We start from the raw sequence: 15,575 nt of genomic DNA, 5'->3' as shown, positions 1-15,575 counted from the left end.
TTGCGACATGCTGACTTCAATCGACACTGTTGAAACCCCTGTACCATCAACTTCTTTGTCAGTAGTTTACCTTGATTTAAAAACTGACTATACGAAGAACATATGCAGGTGATAATGGGATATTGCTACATAAATATGGGAAGTTGACGATGGAGAAGCTGAAATCAATCCCGTTTGTCATACAGTTGAGCTGTCAGTTTCCCGTTAATGTCTACTTTCAATACAATATCTAAGTATGAAGCAGAAGTGGACGACTTGGCGGTGTCCTTTATTACTAGCTCACATGGATCTAAAGGTAGCTAAATGTAAATTATTCCAATCCTTGATAACATTGTAAAAAAAAACCAAGAAGATTCTTTGCGTTTTATCTTAGGTATGATAATTGTTGTTTTTTTGTTTTGTTTTTTTTGTTGTTTTTTTTGTTGTAGCACTTCTAGTATTAGTATTGTTTAGAACAAATTGACGATAGAGATAATGTGGGGCTGTACCATGAAATATATTAAATACATGGTTCGATCTTAGTTGAGTAGCTCTGTCGTCCACTTTTAACATGCCTAAAGAATCTAGAGTGTCACTAGAAATGCTAGTTCTAGGACCTGGATGTAAAATAAATCGGACAACCTTGTTTTGGTTTACTTGCAATTTCTGTTTAAGTTGTTTGCCAATACCACAATACCAAGAAGAACATGCATGAACAAAATAGCATTGTATTAAAGCAGAACATAAGGCATTTCTTGATTGTAAAGCAAGGCAAGATACAATTCTGTACAAAAAAATTAAGTCTAGCATTTACCTTTTGAATTCTGCTTGAAACAATATTTTCACATGATAGAAATTTATCTATACATACAACTAAATACTTAACACTATCAGATGCTTTGATTTCATGAGCATTACATACAATTCTAAAACATTTTTTCAATTTTTAGGGTGGTCCAAATAAAATGGTTTAGGATTTTCCAAGGCGAAGAGACAGTTTGTTATCTACAAGTCATGAAGAGCAATATTCCATAACATTTCCTAGTTTTTGTGCAATGCCACCAGGATCTCTATCAACATAAAATACAGCATTATCGTCAGTATATAAAATCAATATGTTGGACTTCCTTTTTTATGACGAAGAATGCTCCTTGCGTTTGTGATATATATTATTTTGGTAGTAAATTTGAGTTTAAGGAACTCGCGGAATGGCTTTGATGGAATAGCATTCATAACCCGCGTTGGTTTTAAGAGTCTGCGACAGATTGATTGATTGTATACTGTTCAACGTCCCTCTAAACCATAATCATTGCTGGTGAATGACTGCAAAATGTACGCATATGTTCGGCGATTACGGCCTTTCGGCACGCAGGATCTTTATTGTGCCACACCTTTTTTTTAACACGGGACCTTGGTTTTTGCGGTTCTTCCGAAGAATGAACAATATCCATAATTATCGAGTTCAGTCTATATTCGTGTATTAAAACTCCAAGTATGGACTAGCTTTAGCTTTGGCTTCTTGGAATAACGTATTCAAAACGGTCAATGAAAGATAATAAAGTTTTGTGCTAATATGATGAGGACCTAGTTATCTGTTGATATAAGGTGAATCAAGCGTGACATTGAGTATACTTGGTCTTTAATATAAACGAGGTCCATGACTGTTTAGGTCTTTGTGTAATTGGAAAAAGTACCACCACATTCAGATTATTTCCTTGTTAACTAATCAAATTTCCTGCATTATACACATTATCATTGCATCAGTATGGAAATGTAGGGCATGTAATCATTATTTAGTAATCTTCTGATTGTCTATGAAAAAGTTTCTTAAAGATGGATTGCTTGTATGATGGTATTTTTTTTTTTAGAATCCTGACTCTCATGGACAGGCTGGAGTGTTCGAGGAAATTAAAATGTTTATAGAGATGTTGGTCTTCACCGTCATCTATTTGTGTCCTAATATTCTTTTATTGAATGAACCCGTAGTTTCTCCAACATAAATGAAGACGCAGAGGTTACACCCAACAGCGTAGACGAAGATCTACAGGTCATGTTCTCAAAGGTTTTGGTACAAAAGTTTAGTGAGGCTACTAGTAAATGAAATTATGGTCCTGATGTACCCTATAAACATGAAGCAGTGCGATGACACAGACCTTGAATTTATCGGTGTGTCAGATTTTCTTACGAATCGTATTGACAAACGGAATACAATGTAAACACTTGAACAATTTTAATGGTTTAAAGGGGTAATTTAAACATCCAAGCTGACGACGAACACCGTGTAATAATTTGTTTGTGTATAGGTGTTAACGACGACACGTTTTAACGAACAAATTGTATGAAAACGGCGTGTGTATCATAACAGTAGTTAGACAAGTTAGCATCGCAGATTAGTGACATTATTCATACTTCGTATTTCTAAAGGATCACAAACAACAACAATTAATTCTCACGAAATCGTGCCCCTCCCCCCAAAAAAACCCCAACACTTTTACATACGTCTACAATCATGAGTATTATATAAAATTAATCCTTAAACTTTTCATTCTTTCAAATATTGTTAGGAATTTGGACTTTATAATAAAAAATTATATGAATGAGTGTCATGATAAACCCGTAACGTTTTACCTGCATATCTACACTTACATTTGGGAGTCAGGTACTCGGATGTTAGTGGAAGAGCCGGTCTGTACCCTGTATGTATACAATAAAAATCAATATAACTTTACCATATCACTGACAAAATGAAATATTCACATTTATAAACCTGACTAAATAACTACAGTGTACATTGGAAAGATGTGATAATTTTACACATTTGATTGATAATGCTTACTCCTTCTAGGTACCTGATCCCACCTCTAGTATATCCATGAGTTCGTGTTTGCCTCTTCATTTTCGTTTCCTTATAGGAATAGTGAGATTAGTAGCTGTTCGCTATCTTCACATTTTGATAGTGAATAAAATACAACCAGGTTTCACATAGTAATGGACGTTAATGGATATTACCAATGATAAATCAAATCTGATCACTGTTCGTTATCTTGACCTGTCCTGTATATGAAGTGGAATTCCAAGACCACAAACATTTCCTATTCATCATTTAGAAAATAAATGCTCCATAGGGATATGAAGAACAAAAGGACATTATATCACCTTCTTCATATATTGCAGTAATTTCTCTAAAGTTTATGTTAAAAGACACTGGAATTCTTATTTGATGATATTTACGTCATCTTTGGTGATCAGGTCTTCCAATATTTTCATTCAACTCGAAATAAAATCTACGAACGTATCTTCCATATATGTTTCAAAAGTATTATTTGTTGATCGTAGATATTAAAACTCAAATTTATAATAAAAAGGATTACTCAAGCTTTTCTGTCGTCATCTTCCCACATTAACGTAGCAGTATTCCATTATCACTACATATGGTGTTTATCTTCCTTAACTGATTCGATACGCCGGATCATGATCTTCGTATGATCAAGTTTGATATTGAGGCAGGTCTCTGACAAATATGTTGATGTTATAAGGATTTCAACGGTTTCTTTTGAAGTCAGCAGTTTGAAATCTATATCGGCCCAGTTAAAGCTTCCCAATAACAATTACAGCGCTGTATATCAATGTACCTCAGTGCACTTCGCACCATATGACGTCACAATAAAACACGTACATCATGACATAGAGATTCTTATAGTTATATCGTGGGAAAAATCTCATAATACTTTTTCGTTATTTACTACCATTATGAAGTGAAAAACTGTATACATGGAAACTTTTCTTGTCAAATGCTTGTCAAATAATTACTGATTATATCTTTTTCATATCAAATCACTCTCTATCTATCATATGAAAGGTGAAGATAACTTCTATAAGCAATACGAAATAGATAGTTGGGCAAACACGGACCCCTGGACACACCAGAGGTAGGATCAGGTGGCTAGGAGGAGTAAGCATCCCGTGTCGACCGGTCACACCCGCCGTGAGAAATATATCCTGGTCAGGTTGCGTGAATATGGTATTCATACTATTACCTTGAAATTGCCCTTATGTCTTCTGGTTCCGATTCTCATTACATTTAATGTGCATAATTATTGCGAACAGCTGCGGTAAATGTAAAAGTTCAATGAGGTACAGTGAATGGTGGTCTTTGAAATTTATATATTTATTCTTATTACATTGATTTATCAGAAAAGTGTTGGGAGAACTTCTGATACAAAAAAGAGACCCTATTCGCATCTGATAATTTATTGCAGACTCTCGAAAATTAAAAGGTATCTTAAATTCCCTGTAATGGAATAACTTACTCTCAAGACATTTCAGTTGATGTAAAGTAAGCTGTGTTTTTCAATATGAAACAAGTGTTGGTATGAAAATTGCCGAATCGTTCCATTCTTGGAATTGCTGTCAAATACGTTTGTGTATTTCTTGGCAAATCTTCAAGACAGTACATGTATTGCTTTGAGGAAAAAGTAAGTCTACATTGCTTGAGGATGCTTCACGCATAATTGAAAGTTGAAAAATCAAAAAGGCATAATCTACATTAAAAGTACGTTGATTGATAACTTTGGGATGCGAGATTTTGAATTTGGTACTTTCATTATATATGCATATATATATTACTAACTTATTAAATACTAGCAATCAAAGTAGGTTGTAATCTGACATATTGATTCCTTAAACCCAAGCACTTCCCCGGAGTGGCTTTACGCTATGCATTGGCGATCATTCACCTGTAAAATGTGAATCCGCCTTGATATTGACAATAAATGAAATAACACTAACCTTGAAAACTTTTTGATAATATCTCCGACTTTCATTGGCTTGTCTTCTTCCATTGTGCACAGGTTTACTATAAATGATAATGATATTGTTATATCTGTACATTTTCAGCTCATCTATTATTCAGATGAAAATCAAGTTTCAAATAGAATTCAGGGGATGCAGATACTAAAAGCTACTGGTTTCCGAAGAAAATAACAACTAACAGGATTACTTTGATGGCAATAAAATACCACAACCGACCAAAAAGGTAATGTTATCGTAATTTTCAGACTCTTAGACCTGATCCCAAATTACTCAGTATCATCCATAAGTAAACAATGGAGCCAGTAAGAACGGAAGAAGTACTTGAATTAGAAATGTTGAGGGATTTTTTTTTCCAAAGTCTTAACTTCCTATTAAAGTCAGCATTTCACAAATTCTATGGTCGTTATAACGATCTAGTACGTCATTACAACCAATCAGTGGTTCAAATGCTGTCTGGTGTGTTTCATGCCGATTGCTAGACCGTTCTTGGCACATTGATTTTGACTATGGATAACTTGTTTACCTTATCAAGATATAGGGCTCATAACGGCTGTGATCACTAGTCTTACTCCTCCTACACAGGCAAATGTGGCTCACGTGAATTTCACGTGAAATGCTGTTCACGTGGAATTCACATGAACTTTTCACGTGAAATTCACGTACATTTCATGTGAATTTCACGTGAAAAGTGATTCACGTGAAATTCACGTTAATATGTCCACATGAATTTCACGTGAATCACTTTTCACGTGAAATTCACGTTAAAATATTCACATGAATTTCACGTGATAAGCAATTCACATGAAATTCACGTTAAATTTTTCACAGGAATTTCACGTGAAAAGCATTATATAACTTTTCACATTACATGTAGTTCCTTACGAAAATTTTAATGTGATTTGATTTTCGCAAGGAAATAATGTGAACGATGATTCACGTGAAAAGATTCACACGAATTTTACGTGAAAGTTCTTCATGTGAATTTCACATGAATTTCACGTGAAAAGCTATTCACGTTAAAAATTTCACAAGAAAAGCGATTAAAGTGAAATACTCACACTTCTTAATATATTCAAGCGAATAAATAAATAAATTAAGGTAAAATATAAAACGATATGGAGATTAGGCAATTTAAAAGTTAGAGTACATTTATAAAATGTTGGCAAACGACCAATAAAGTAGATCTTGCTCACGCCTCCTTCTCCTCGTTTATTTGCGAAATTATTAACTTGCATTGTAGTTCTGTACGCAGTATGATTACATGTACTTTCCACACCTGATTTCTCTCATTTCCCATTATTTTTTCTCTTAAGAATTAAAATATAATTAAATCTACCATCATCATAGATATTAATGAAAGTATATTTTCCAACTACTTGAAGAATCACTATATTGATAGAGTTAGAATATGCAACTTCAAAAACACATGGAAAATTACTATTTTACAGTAAAATCAGAAAGAACTATGAATTAAAACTAATAAGACCATTTGAAATTTCCATGTGAGAGTAGAAAGAATATTTGCCCACCCTTTAGAAATTCAAACTGGTAGATATTCAAAACCATGCATTCCAAAAGATTGTTGTTTTGGTCAGTTTTGTAAAACTACTGAAGATGAGTTAAATGTTTTATCTCGCTGCTTTATGATGTTAGTAACAGGCTACTTCTCGGGGTGCACTTGGGCTGTTTACATACATGTGATTTGAGGGTAGTATTGTGCAGGTGGGAAAAAATGCCATGATATTATTTTCCGCTGTCGGTAGTTTGGCATCAATTTTAATTAACCCCCCCTCCTTATTAGATACATCGAGAATAATTACCGGTGTGATACCTTGGAAGCTGGTGTATACATAAAGTTAGACCTACTGGAAATTGCTGATACACGCATGTAGAAATGAAAATTTTCTATCAGCCGTATTCACCATCCCGAATTTGTAGATCGTCAATCAAAAGGAAAACACAGATTTCTAGCACTCGGAAGAAAGCGAAAAACATAAATAATCCTTAACATTACTGTCCATGTATATTTAGATAGCTTTTTAAAAAATATATAAAGCTTTACACTATGTACAGTCAGATTCCGGTAATATTTACAAGACTGTGACGTCACACTCGAGTAAGCCGTCTGACGCGTCTGACGTATGCAAGACAGCGAATGTGAAAGTACATAGGAACTCATGCAACCGCTTATTTCAGACTGATGAGAATTACAGCCACCTGCCAAAAGTTTATACACAAAATGGCGGATCTAAATTCCAACTTCACGGAAGTGGCTTGTTTTTTCTTTTGTAAATTCTATATATAGATAACGGGGATTCCATATGCATACCACATATAAGTACAGGGTCTTGTGTCGTCATATGTGACGTCATATGTTGGTATTTATTTGATGATCGTCTGATACAAGCTTCTGAATGTAGCTATGGGAAAGTCTAAGAATTTATCGCCAGCTGTGAAACAAATTGTCGTAGACAGTTACAGACAAAGAGGAAATTATTCTGAAACTGCTAGGGTATTGAAAATGGACCGGAAAACCGTGTATGCTGTTGTAAAACGGTGTGAAATTCGAGGAATTGCGGGAAATGCTAAAAAATCGGGACGCCCCAGAAAAATGGACGTTAGAGACGAGCGCCAACTATTGCGGCTTGTAAATTGAACCGTACTACTCCATTAAAAGACATAACAGGACAATTTAATCAAGGTAGGCAAGTTCCCGTGTCTGAAAGATCAATTCATCGTTATTTGTCAAAAAATAAGTACCATCGACGTATATGCAGGAAGAAAATTAGGATTCGGGAACAAAATAGGAAAAACCGTGTGGCATGGGCGAGAGGTAAACGACGGTGAACTGTTGACCATAACTGGTCAAAAGTGATCTTCTCTGATGAATGTAAAGTTGTTTTGGGACAAAACAATCGAGTTTATATTTGGAGAAAGGCAGGCGAAGAATGGTTACCAGCGTGCATCAGCCCCGGCGCACCACCGAAACCTGCTATGAGTTTAATGTTGTAGAGATGCATTACCTGGAATGGAGTTGGCACACTAACGGTGGTTAATGGCAACATTAATGCAAATAAATATATTGATATCCTTGAAGAACAATTGTGGCCGGTTGTAATGACAAATTTTCCTACTAACGATTACATATTTCAAGATGACAATGCCCCGGTTCACCGTGCCCGAATTGTACAAGAATATAAACAAATAAACAGAATTCCAGGTATGTTTTGGCCAGCACAGTCACCTGATGCAAATATAATTGAAAACATTTGGTTTCTGTGGAAAAATAAACTTAAACGCAGACTTTCTAATATAAACAATGTCACTGACTTGGGGAGAAATATAAATGACATCTGGATTAACATACCCGTTACTTACATACGGAACCTCTATCGATCCCTACCTTCCAGAATGTTGAAAATGATCAGATCAGAGGGATATATAACAAAATACTGAGGTAAGATTTATTCTCTTTGTAATTTCATAGCCACTGAAAATCCGTATTACGTTGACGTTTAGACATTGACGTCTGCCATTTGTCTATAAACTTTTGGCAGTTGGCTGTACTTTAGACGGGGTACGTCAACGAATAGGCACGACAGCGAAAATACGGAAGTCACTTCGGGGACGTTTCGCAGAATCGCATAACTCTACACGGTTTGTTAATCTTTCCTTATTCATCAGAGAACATGGTAATCGTAATTCAGAACATAATTCTTATAATTTAATCGATCTATATATTGATTAGGGGGTGCTAAGTAACGTTCTATTACCTTCATAGAGGCATCATCAAGATCAGGCACGTCGTTAAAGGGGGGGGGGGTGATGTGTAACAATGTCCATCGATTGTTATATATATCGTAATGCCAATTAAATGTATATATATTGGTTGCTCCCCCCTTTAACAATAGTTTTAAATGAGAAGAATGTAAGCTTGAAAGCTCTATCAATGTCAATCATTTCATTTTAAGCAATGCATTTATATAGATTTAATCCAGATAATGAGGAATGCGAAGTCATTTTCAAATCGCCTCTGGACTAGAGCATGACAATTTGAAAACATATTCCATGACTTCCTTCTGTATCTTGTATAATAATTCTATTCTATTCTGTATGATGATATATAAAATGTTATTGATAATTTTGCAACTTTTTTTTCTTCGTTTCTGCTACATCTACATGCAATTTCATTCATAGTACAGTATGTGTACATAAGGCTTAAGATGACTCCTTTTGTATATTGAACAGTCCTTCTAATACATAAATATTTTTTTTTCAGAGATTAAAAGATAGAAAAAAAGACAATGAAGACAACCATGTAAAAACAAATTCAATCAATTAAATTATCAGCAGATTGAAGCAGATTTGTACTCCTTTTTGTGTTCATCTGAACCCGAGATTCAGGGTATCAAAATATCCATGTATGATTTAACATTATAAAGTTTATGTGATATTCACGTGAATTTTATGTGAAATTCATATTAAAGATTTCACGTGAAATGCACGTGAATTTTATGTGAATTTCACGTGATTTTTTTTCGTGTGAATTCACATTTGATGCTCTTTTAACGTGAATTTCACATATAAATTTTCAAGTGAAATTCATGTGAATTTCACGTGAAATTCACGTGAGGCACATTTGCCTGTGTAGGCACCTGATCCCATCTCTGGTGTGTCCAGGGGTCCGTGTTCGCCCAACTATTTATTTTGTACTGCTTATAGGAGTTATGAGATTGATCACTGTTCGTTACCTTTACCTTTCTTAGGTCATCGCACTTTTTAAGATGCGAACATACGTATCGTCGACTACCATATTTCGGTGACCGTCCAGAATCGGTGACCTTTTGTTTGCGTGTGCTCGTTGTCGTTTCCGGGTGTTGATTTCGTGATCAATTTCGCCGTAGTGTTTGAAAACATATATAGAGTACGTCTTCAATTTTTTTCCGAAAATGAACTACTAGAAGGATCGTATGCCAAAAATTAACACAAGCACCACAAAAATAAGCCCATTTACTTATTACTTTTTCAAGCAAACTTTCAAATTAATATAAAGTATACCAAAAGTCTAGAATTCTACACTGTTATTTTATTCATTGACGTTTAGTTGCACATCCCTCCTGTATATACGTTTTAACAGTTACAAACTGTTGGCAAACCTATATTAACATGGTCACCAAAATAGGTGATGTCATCGTTTTAGGACCACAAAGTGCCAGGTCTTTTGTTACGAAAATATATTCAATTAACGTACCAATGAGTTTGGAATTTTTGGATGAAAGTAAAGGAAGTTAATTACTTTAAAGGTAGGTGTGTAATTTATTTTTTTAATCCAAGTGATTAATGAGAGAATCGCGGTTTATCACTAAGGTCACCGAAACTGGTCAATCTACGATATACAAAATCATAAATCAACATCGTAAAATTGCAATTTTCCTTCATCTGCATTATTAAAATTTCACAAAAACTACCTAAAACGATATAATAGTATCCAGGAAAATCTATCGCATAATGAACTTGATAAAAGATTCAATGAAAACAGAGTTATTGGGTTTCGATTCAATATTCTGAAACATCTGATTGATTATTTATAGAAAATTTAGGCTTTTGAAATACATTTAACACAATTTTGTTCAATATCCATTGGAGAAGACTCCAACAGGATATATATCACCAGCCAAACATGTCCTAAATACTGACACAAACGATTGCAAAAGAGAAATTAATTCTGAATTTAAGAAGCATGATGATTGCACAATCTGGTTAGAATCTCTATACGTTTAGCTACTGCAAATCTACACCCACTGTAAGATACGCCTTCAATAACTAAATCTCAAAAATTCAGCTTTGAAATATATTCTCTGGATAAGATCTAGGACAAAATAAAGGCAGAAAAAGAGCAAAATAAACATAAATCGCACAAAAACTCGTTTAAAGGTAGTGGTTTTGAAATTTGTTTAAAGAGGAAGGTATATGTGTGACTTTGGTTATATGATCTCAACAGGACATAATTTTTCTCTTGAACCTGAGAGTAGAAAACTCGAAATACACATCATCATTTATAACTTCATAGCATCATAATTTGAAAGGTTTACACATTAAAGTTTAATTTGAAATCATGCAGAAAAAAATCATTTGCAGTACCGGTTGTTAGCAAAAAGTATAGTTCGAACGTTCGAACGACATCACATTGCCATGTGTCATATGTTTTAAGCAATACGCAGACTTTGAAATTATATTTTTGTCTGACATCTGCGATATATGTTTTCTAATCATAACATTAACATGCAAAGACCCATCTTCCACAGATGTTGAACAAATCATGTGAAGTCCATACAGCGTATCGATTCAATGGATAACGAACGACTGAAACTGCTCGGTATCATCATTTTGTATCAACAAGTACGCAATAAATAAGACGCCTTGAAACAATTATGAGGCACGGGTGAATAAAAAGACCCAATATGAATAATGAACAGTCAATATGTATAATTTGCAGTAAATATAAAAATTGAAACAACTTTTTATGAATTCTACTTTGTTTTGGACGAGAATGTGGCACAGACATTGGATGCATTACGTGTCACGTGATTGTCCACTATATTCGTAAAGGCTTCAAAAGAAAGAATATGGACATCAACATGGTGGACATTAACAATTACAGTAAAATGTAGCCCCGTTGTTCAGTTTCAAAACTCCGCCACTCAACGTCAATGCTGACAACATCTGAACATAGAATCATATTATGTATCTAGATAGAACAGTTAAACATGCACTTCTGATTTATAAAACAGCTGCCGCTAATGATTGATCGAACACAATTTACTAGAACGTAGTGTGATTGAATGTCCTGTTTAAAGAAAGCTCCGGGATTAGAAATTGCTCTGCTGGTACGTAGGTGTTTCAAAGTTGAAGATAGTTGTTCTTGCAGAAGGCAGCGTAGAGAGAGAGAGAGAGAGAGAGAGAGAGAGAGAGAGAGAGCTGGGTCTTAGTTGGCAATGCATATAATGCATAAAGACACCCCTTCTTACAAAGAAAAGGATTTTAGGACGCAGAGTATTCAACAACTTTATAATCTTTATCTTTTGACAGATCGCTGAATACGATAATGGAACTCCGACTTCATTGTTGCGAAGTAAGCCCCTAAAATACCATTCTACATATACTACTATACACCAGATAGGTAGAATATCATTATCAGTAGCTTGTAAGGGGGCATCATATACATATAATGTTAAGTATATCACACACGGTAATAAGATAATATAAATAACGTAAATATACATACAGTTTGCAAATTGAACCCACTGTTTGACACGCTTGCAATGCAATGCAATATTTTGATCTGATAGAATTTAGAATCGTGTGCAAAAGAATTCATGGAGTATGCATGATCAAGGTAACGCATTTGCAATGTTTTGATAGGATAAGATTTAGAACCGTGCGCAAAAGGTACGATCGGGTATACCTAGGCAAGGTAACCCATTTAATAACGTCCATTTAAAAAAAAACAAGGTGCATGTCATGCATGGACTCAACAGAGGCTGCTTAACAGGATTGTTTTACTATGCTAAACAAACCACAAGTTGAAATGTCACCATTCAGTAAACTGAAGTGTGAATGAATCATTGCAGTATACCTGTATTCTCACTTTTCAGCCAGATTTCCGAAACTTTCCCATCACGATTGAGTTAACTGAACATTTTACCGTATTATCATTTTTTTCAGTGACTTTTCACTAATTATAATCTGACTGGGTGACAACTGAAAAGTGACTGAAATAAAATAACTTAAAGATGAATGAATGATCACCATAAAGTAAGTGGTAGAGCGTTCGCTTTGTAACCGGGAGGTCGTGAGTTCGAACCGCGCTCGTGCCATGGCTGCGTCAAACTTAAGACATTAAAATAGGTCGCCAAATGCTCGACATTTAGAAGTGAAAATCATGGGTGTTTCGGATATATCCTTAAAAACAGACCCCAGGTCGTGGCAGGCGTTGGCATGAAAAAGAACCTTCATTTCAACGGTCCTGGGCACTATGTCTAAATTTGTGGTACTTCACCTACCACTGGTGACGTCTCAATATGAATGAAACATTCTCAACATGACATAAAACAATCAATCAATCAGCGTTTCAGCCGTGAAACATCTATGTTAACAGCAAACTAGCAACTCAACTTTATAACAAATGGAATGACTTCAGCTTCTCGATCGTCAATTTCCCATATTTGTATACCAATATTCCATTGCCTACTACAAATAGTTTTTATGTCGCTAAACTGATTCTATATGCTAGAGCATATTTGTGATCGGTTTGTTTTAATCGAACAGGCTATTGATATGAAAGTTGATATTACAGGGGTTTATACAATCTCGCTTAGAGTTTGCATTTCTCACATTTTATTCTTATATCACAGTGTATATGTGAGATGATAACGTGGTCGACCAATCAGATATATTGATATAACAATCAAATCGCAATTATTTATGTCTATATATATAGACACTGGTAAGTAACAACTTGTCTGGATTGTATTTTACTAATAGTATTCCAAAATATTAGGATATAGGGCTCACGGCGGGTGTGACCGGTCGACAGGGAATGCTTACTCCTCCTAGGCATCTGATCCCACACCTGATAGCGGTCCGTGTTTGACCAACTATCCATTTTGTATTGCTTATAGGAGTTATGATATTGATCACTGTTCGTTATCATCACCTTTCATTCTCTTAAAATTACTCATTTTTGTCGAACTATGTCATAATTTCATAGTTTTAACCTCAAGACATAACGGAAGGTTTGATGCTAAGATGTACTGGTTGCAGCTAACTATACTAGTTTCTGAATACCATTAGCTTCACGAAAAGGTAAGAGAATATCGAAAATAGTAAAATAACGCAGTTTACTGTGTACACGCTGTCGAGTAAAATTATGGATGTAACTTGTTAGATAGGAGTAACTTCTTTTTGATGTCCTGAATGTCAGAAAATACCAAGGAAAGTGAAATTGGTCAGTTAAATTTAGTAGATATAAAAGAAAAAATTAAACTTTCAATGCCTGGAAAAATTATTTTAAACAATATTATATATATATATTCAAATATTTCATCGTTGTAAACTTTTAATTGTGATTTTGACCATAATGATGGTTAGATCAAAATAGGTCAATGTTTCATTATGATTTGAAATTATATGGGGGCTGGAAGAGGTTAGATGTTTTTCTTAAATTATGATTATGATTATCATTGTTAATGTCATTATTAATCGCACTGTATACAACATGTGTGTGCGATGCATGCACAGGTGCTACTTGTTGCCATGCTACTGCTTGTTGCCATGCTACCGCTTGTTGCCATGCTACCGGCATTTGTTTAATCTTACAGCAAAGTTTTTATTCTTTTCATCTATTACCCAACGAAATTATACTATTTAATTTTTATAATCGAATGTGGATCTGGCCACATTGAAAGGGCTTGATGAAATGTTTTGTTTATATAGAGTCACACGAATGCTAGCGAACACTATATATATATATATATATATATATATATATATATATATATATAGTTAAAATGTGGACCAGTTTTGTTCATTCGGAATTTGAAACACTCAGTTTATCTTTTAAATAGTTGTGCATTTGTAAGTCATTCCACAACGCACATGGTCAACTATAATGAAATTATGGCCTCTGTGGCTAGCTTCACTAAAATTGTGATGTCATCTTATCCGTGCAATCTAGATTCTGTATCAGAATGCAAGAATGGAGTTGTGGATAAACCTTAGCGATTTTCCTCAAATGTTTGTTTTTCACTTTAAATAATCAAAATCTACAGTCTAAAATGTTTTAGAAGGTTTCACAAAAAATTAAGGTTATTCATCATGACGGAAGCCCATCACAGAGAGTTTATTATTTGTTTTGAAAGCAAAGATTGGGGTGTGTTATTGTTTACGAGTTTTCAAAAATAAATGGATATTGATCCAAGTGTATTATATATATCATATCGCAAGTATGCTTTTGGTAAAATGTGTTATTTAAAAGTTAAAATTTGTAATTGTACAAAATGAAGATGCTTTGAATTACAAAATTAACGTTTTATTGGTTTGTTTGTTAACATAAAAAAACTCCAGTCTTTATTTACATAACACAGAATCAAAGCTAAAATATTGCTCTTATCCTTACATTCAGACGGTCCAAATTTTGGTTGTCAACATTAAAGAAGCTATATTTTTTATTTTTAACATCACAAATGAAAAATATTTCTTTCGAAAAACGTGAACCAGTCCCTTTAACGGGAGGAAGTACAGTCATCTGGACATTTGACGGAATTCTGAATTATCTATTCAAATTCTAGTTCAATAATTCAATAAGTGATTTTGTATTGAGTTAACTTTCTGTATTGACGAAAATGGATTTTACTAAGAGATTTTGATAAGTTTTGTAAATCTATTTTTCAGCAAAAGTAAAACATGACATGTAGTCTCTTACTCAAAATTATTGAATGCATATCTATGTGTCAAAATTGTGATATGACCCCTACAACTGTTAACTTTACATTTTACATGGATGAATTTTTTTATGGATATGTTTAATGAATTGAAGATAGGTTTTAATATCAAAGGATGGCTTAAAATATTTTTAAAACTATTTCATTTAATTGAAAACATCAAATATGAAAAGTTAATACAACTATTACAGACCCCTGAACATACCAGAAGTGGGATCAGGTGTGTAAGAGGATAAAGCATATCATGTGTCGACCGGCCACACCCACCGTGATCCCTATGTC

At 34.2% G+C, this 15,575-nt stretch overlaps 1 protein-coding gene across 1 annotated transcript in view; it reads right to left on the bottom strand.

Moving 5' to 3' along the window:
• Positions 1-12,200, bottom strand: part of LOC125661856 (transmembrane GTPase Marf-like) — a 40,992-nt gene extending 28,792 nt beyond the window's left edge. Inside the window, exons 1-3 of the mRNA XM_048893979.2 lie at positions 12,077-12,200; positions 4,768-4,834; positions 2,626-2,673 (exon numbers count right to left, since the gene is read on the bottom strand). Coding sequence (XP_048749936.2) covers positions 2,626-2,673; positions 4,768-4,820 — 101 coding nt within the window. The 5' untranslated portion in view covers positions 4,821-4,834; positions 12,077-12,200. The remainder of the gene's footprint in view (positions 1-2,625; positions 2,674-4,767; positions 4,835-12,076) is intronic.
• Positions 12,201-15,575: the final 3,375 nt, after the last annotated feature.

Source organism: Ostrea edulis, chromosome 8 (assembly GCF_947568905.1).
Source record: "Ostrea edulis chromosome 8, xbOstEdul1.1, whole genome shotgun sequence".
NCBI classification, from domain to species: Eukaryota; Metazoa; Mollusca; class Bivalvia; order Ostreida; family Ostreidae; genus Ostrea; species Ostrea edulis.
Note: the sequence above shows the minus strand (reverse complement) of the source record. Positions and strands in the feature narration are given on the sequence as shown.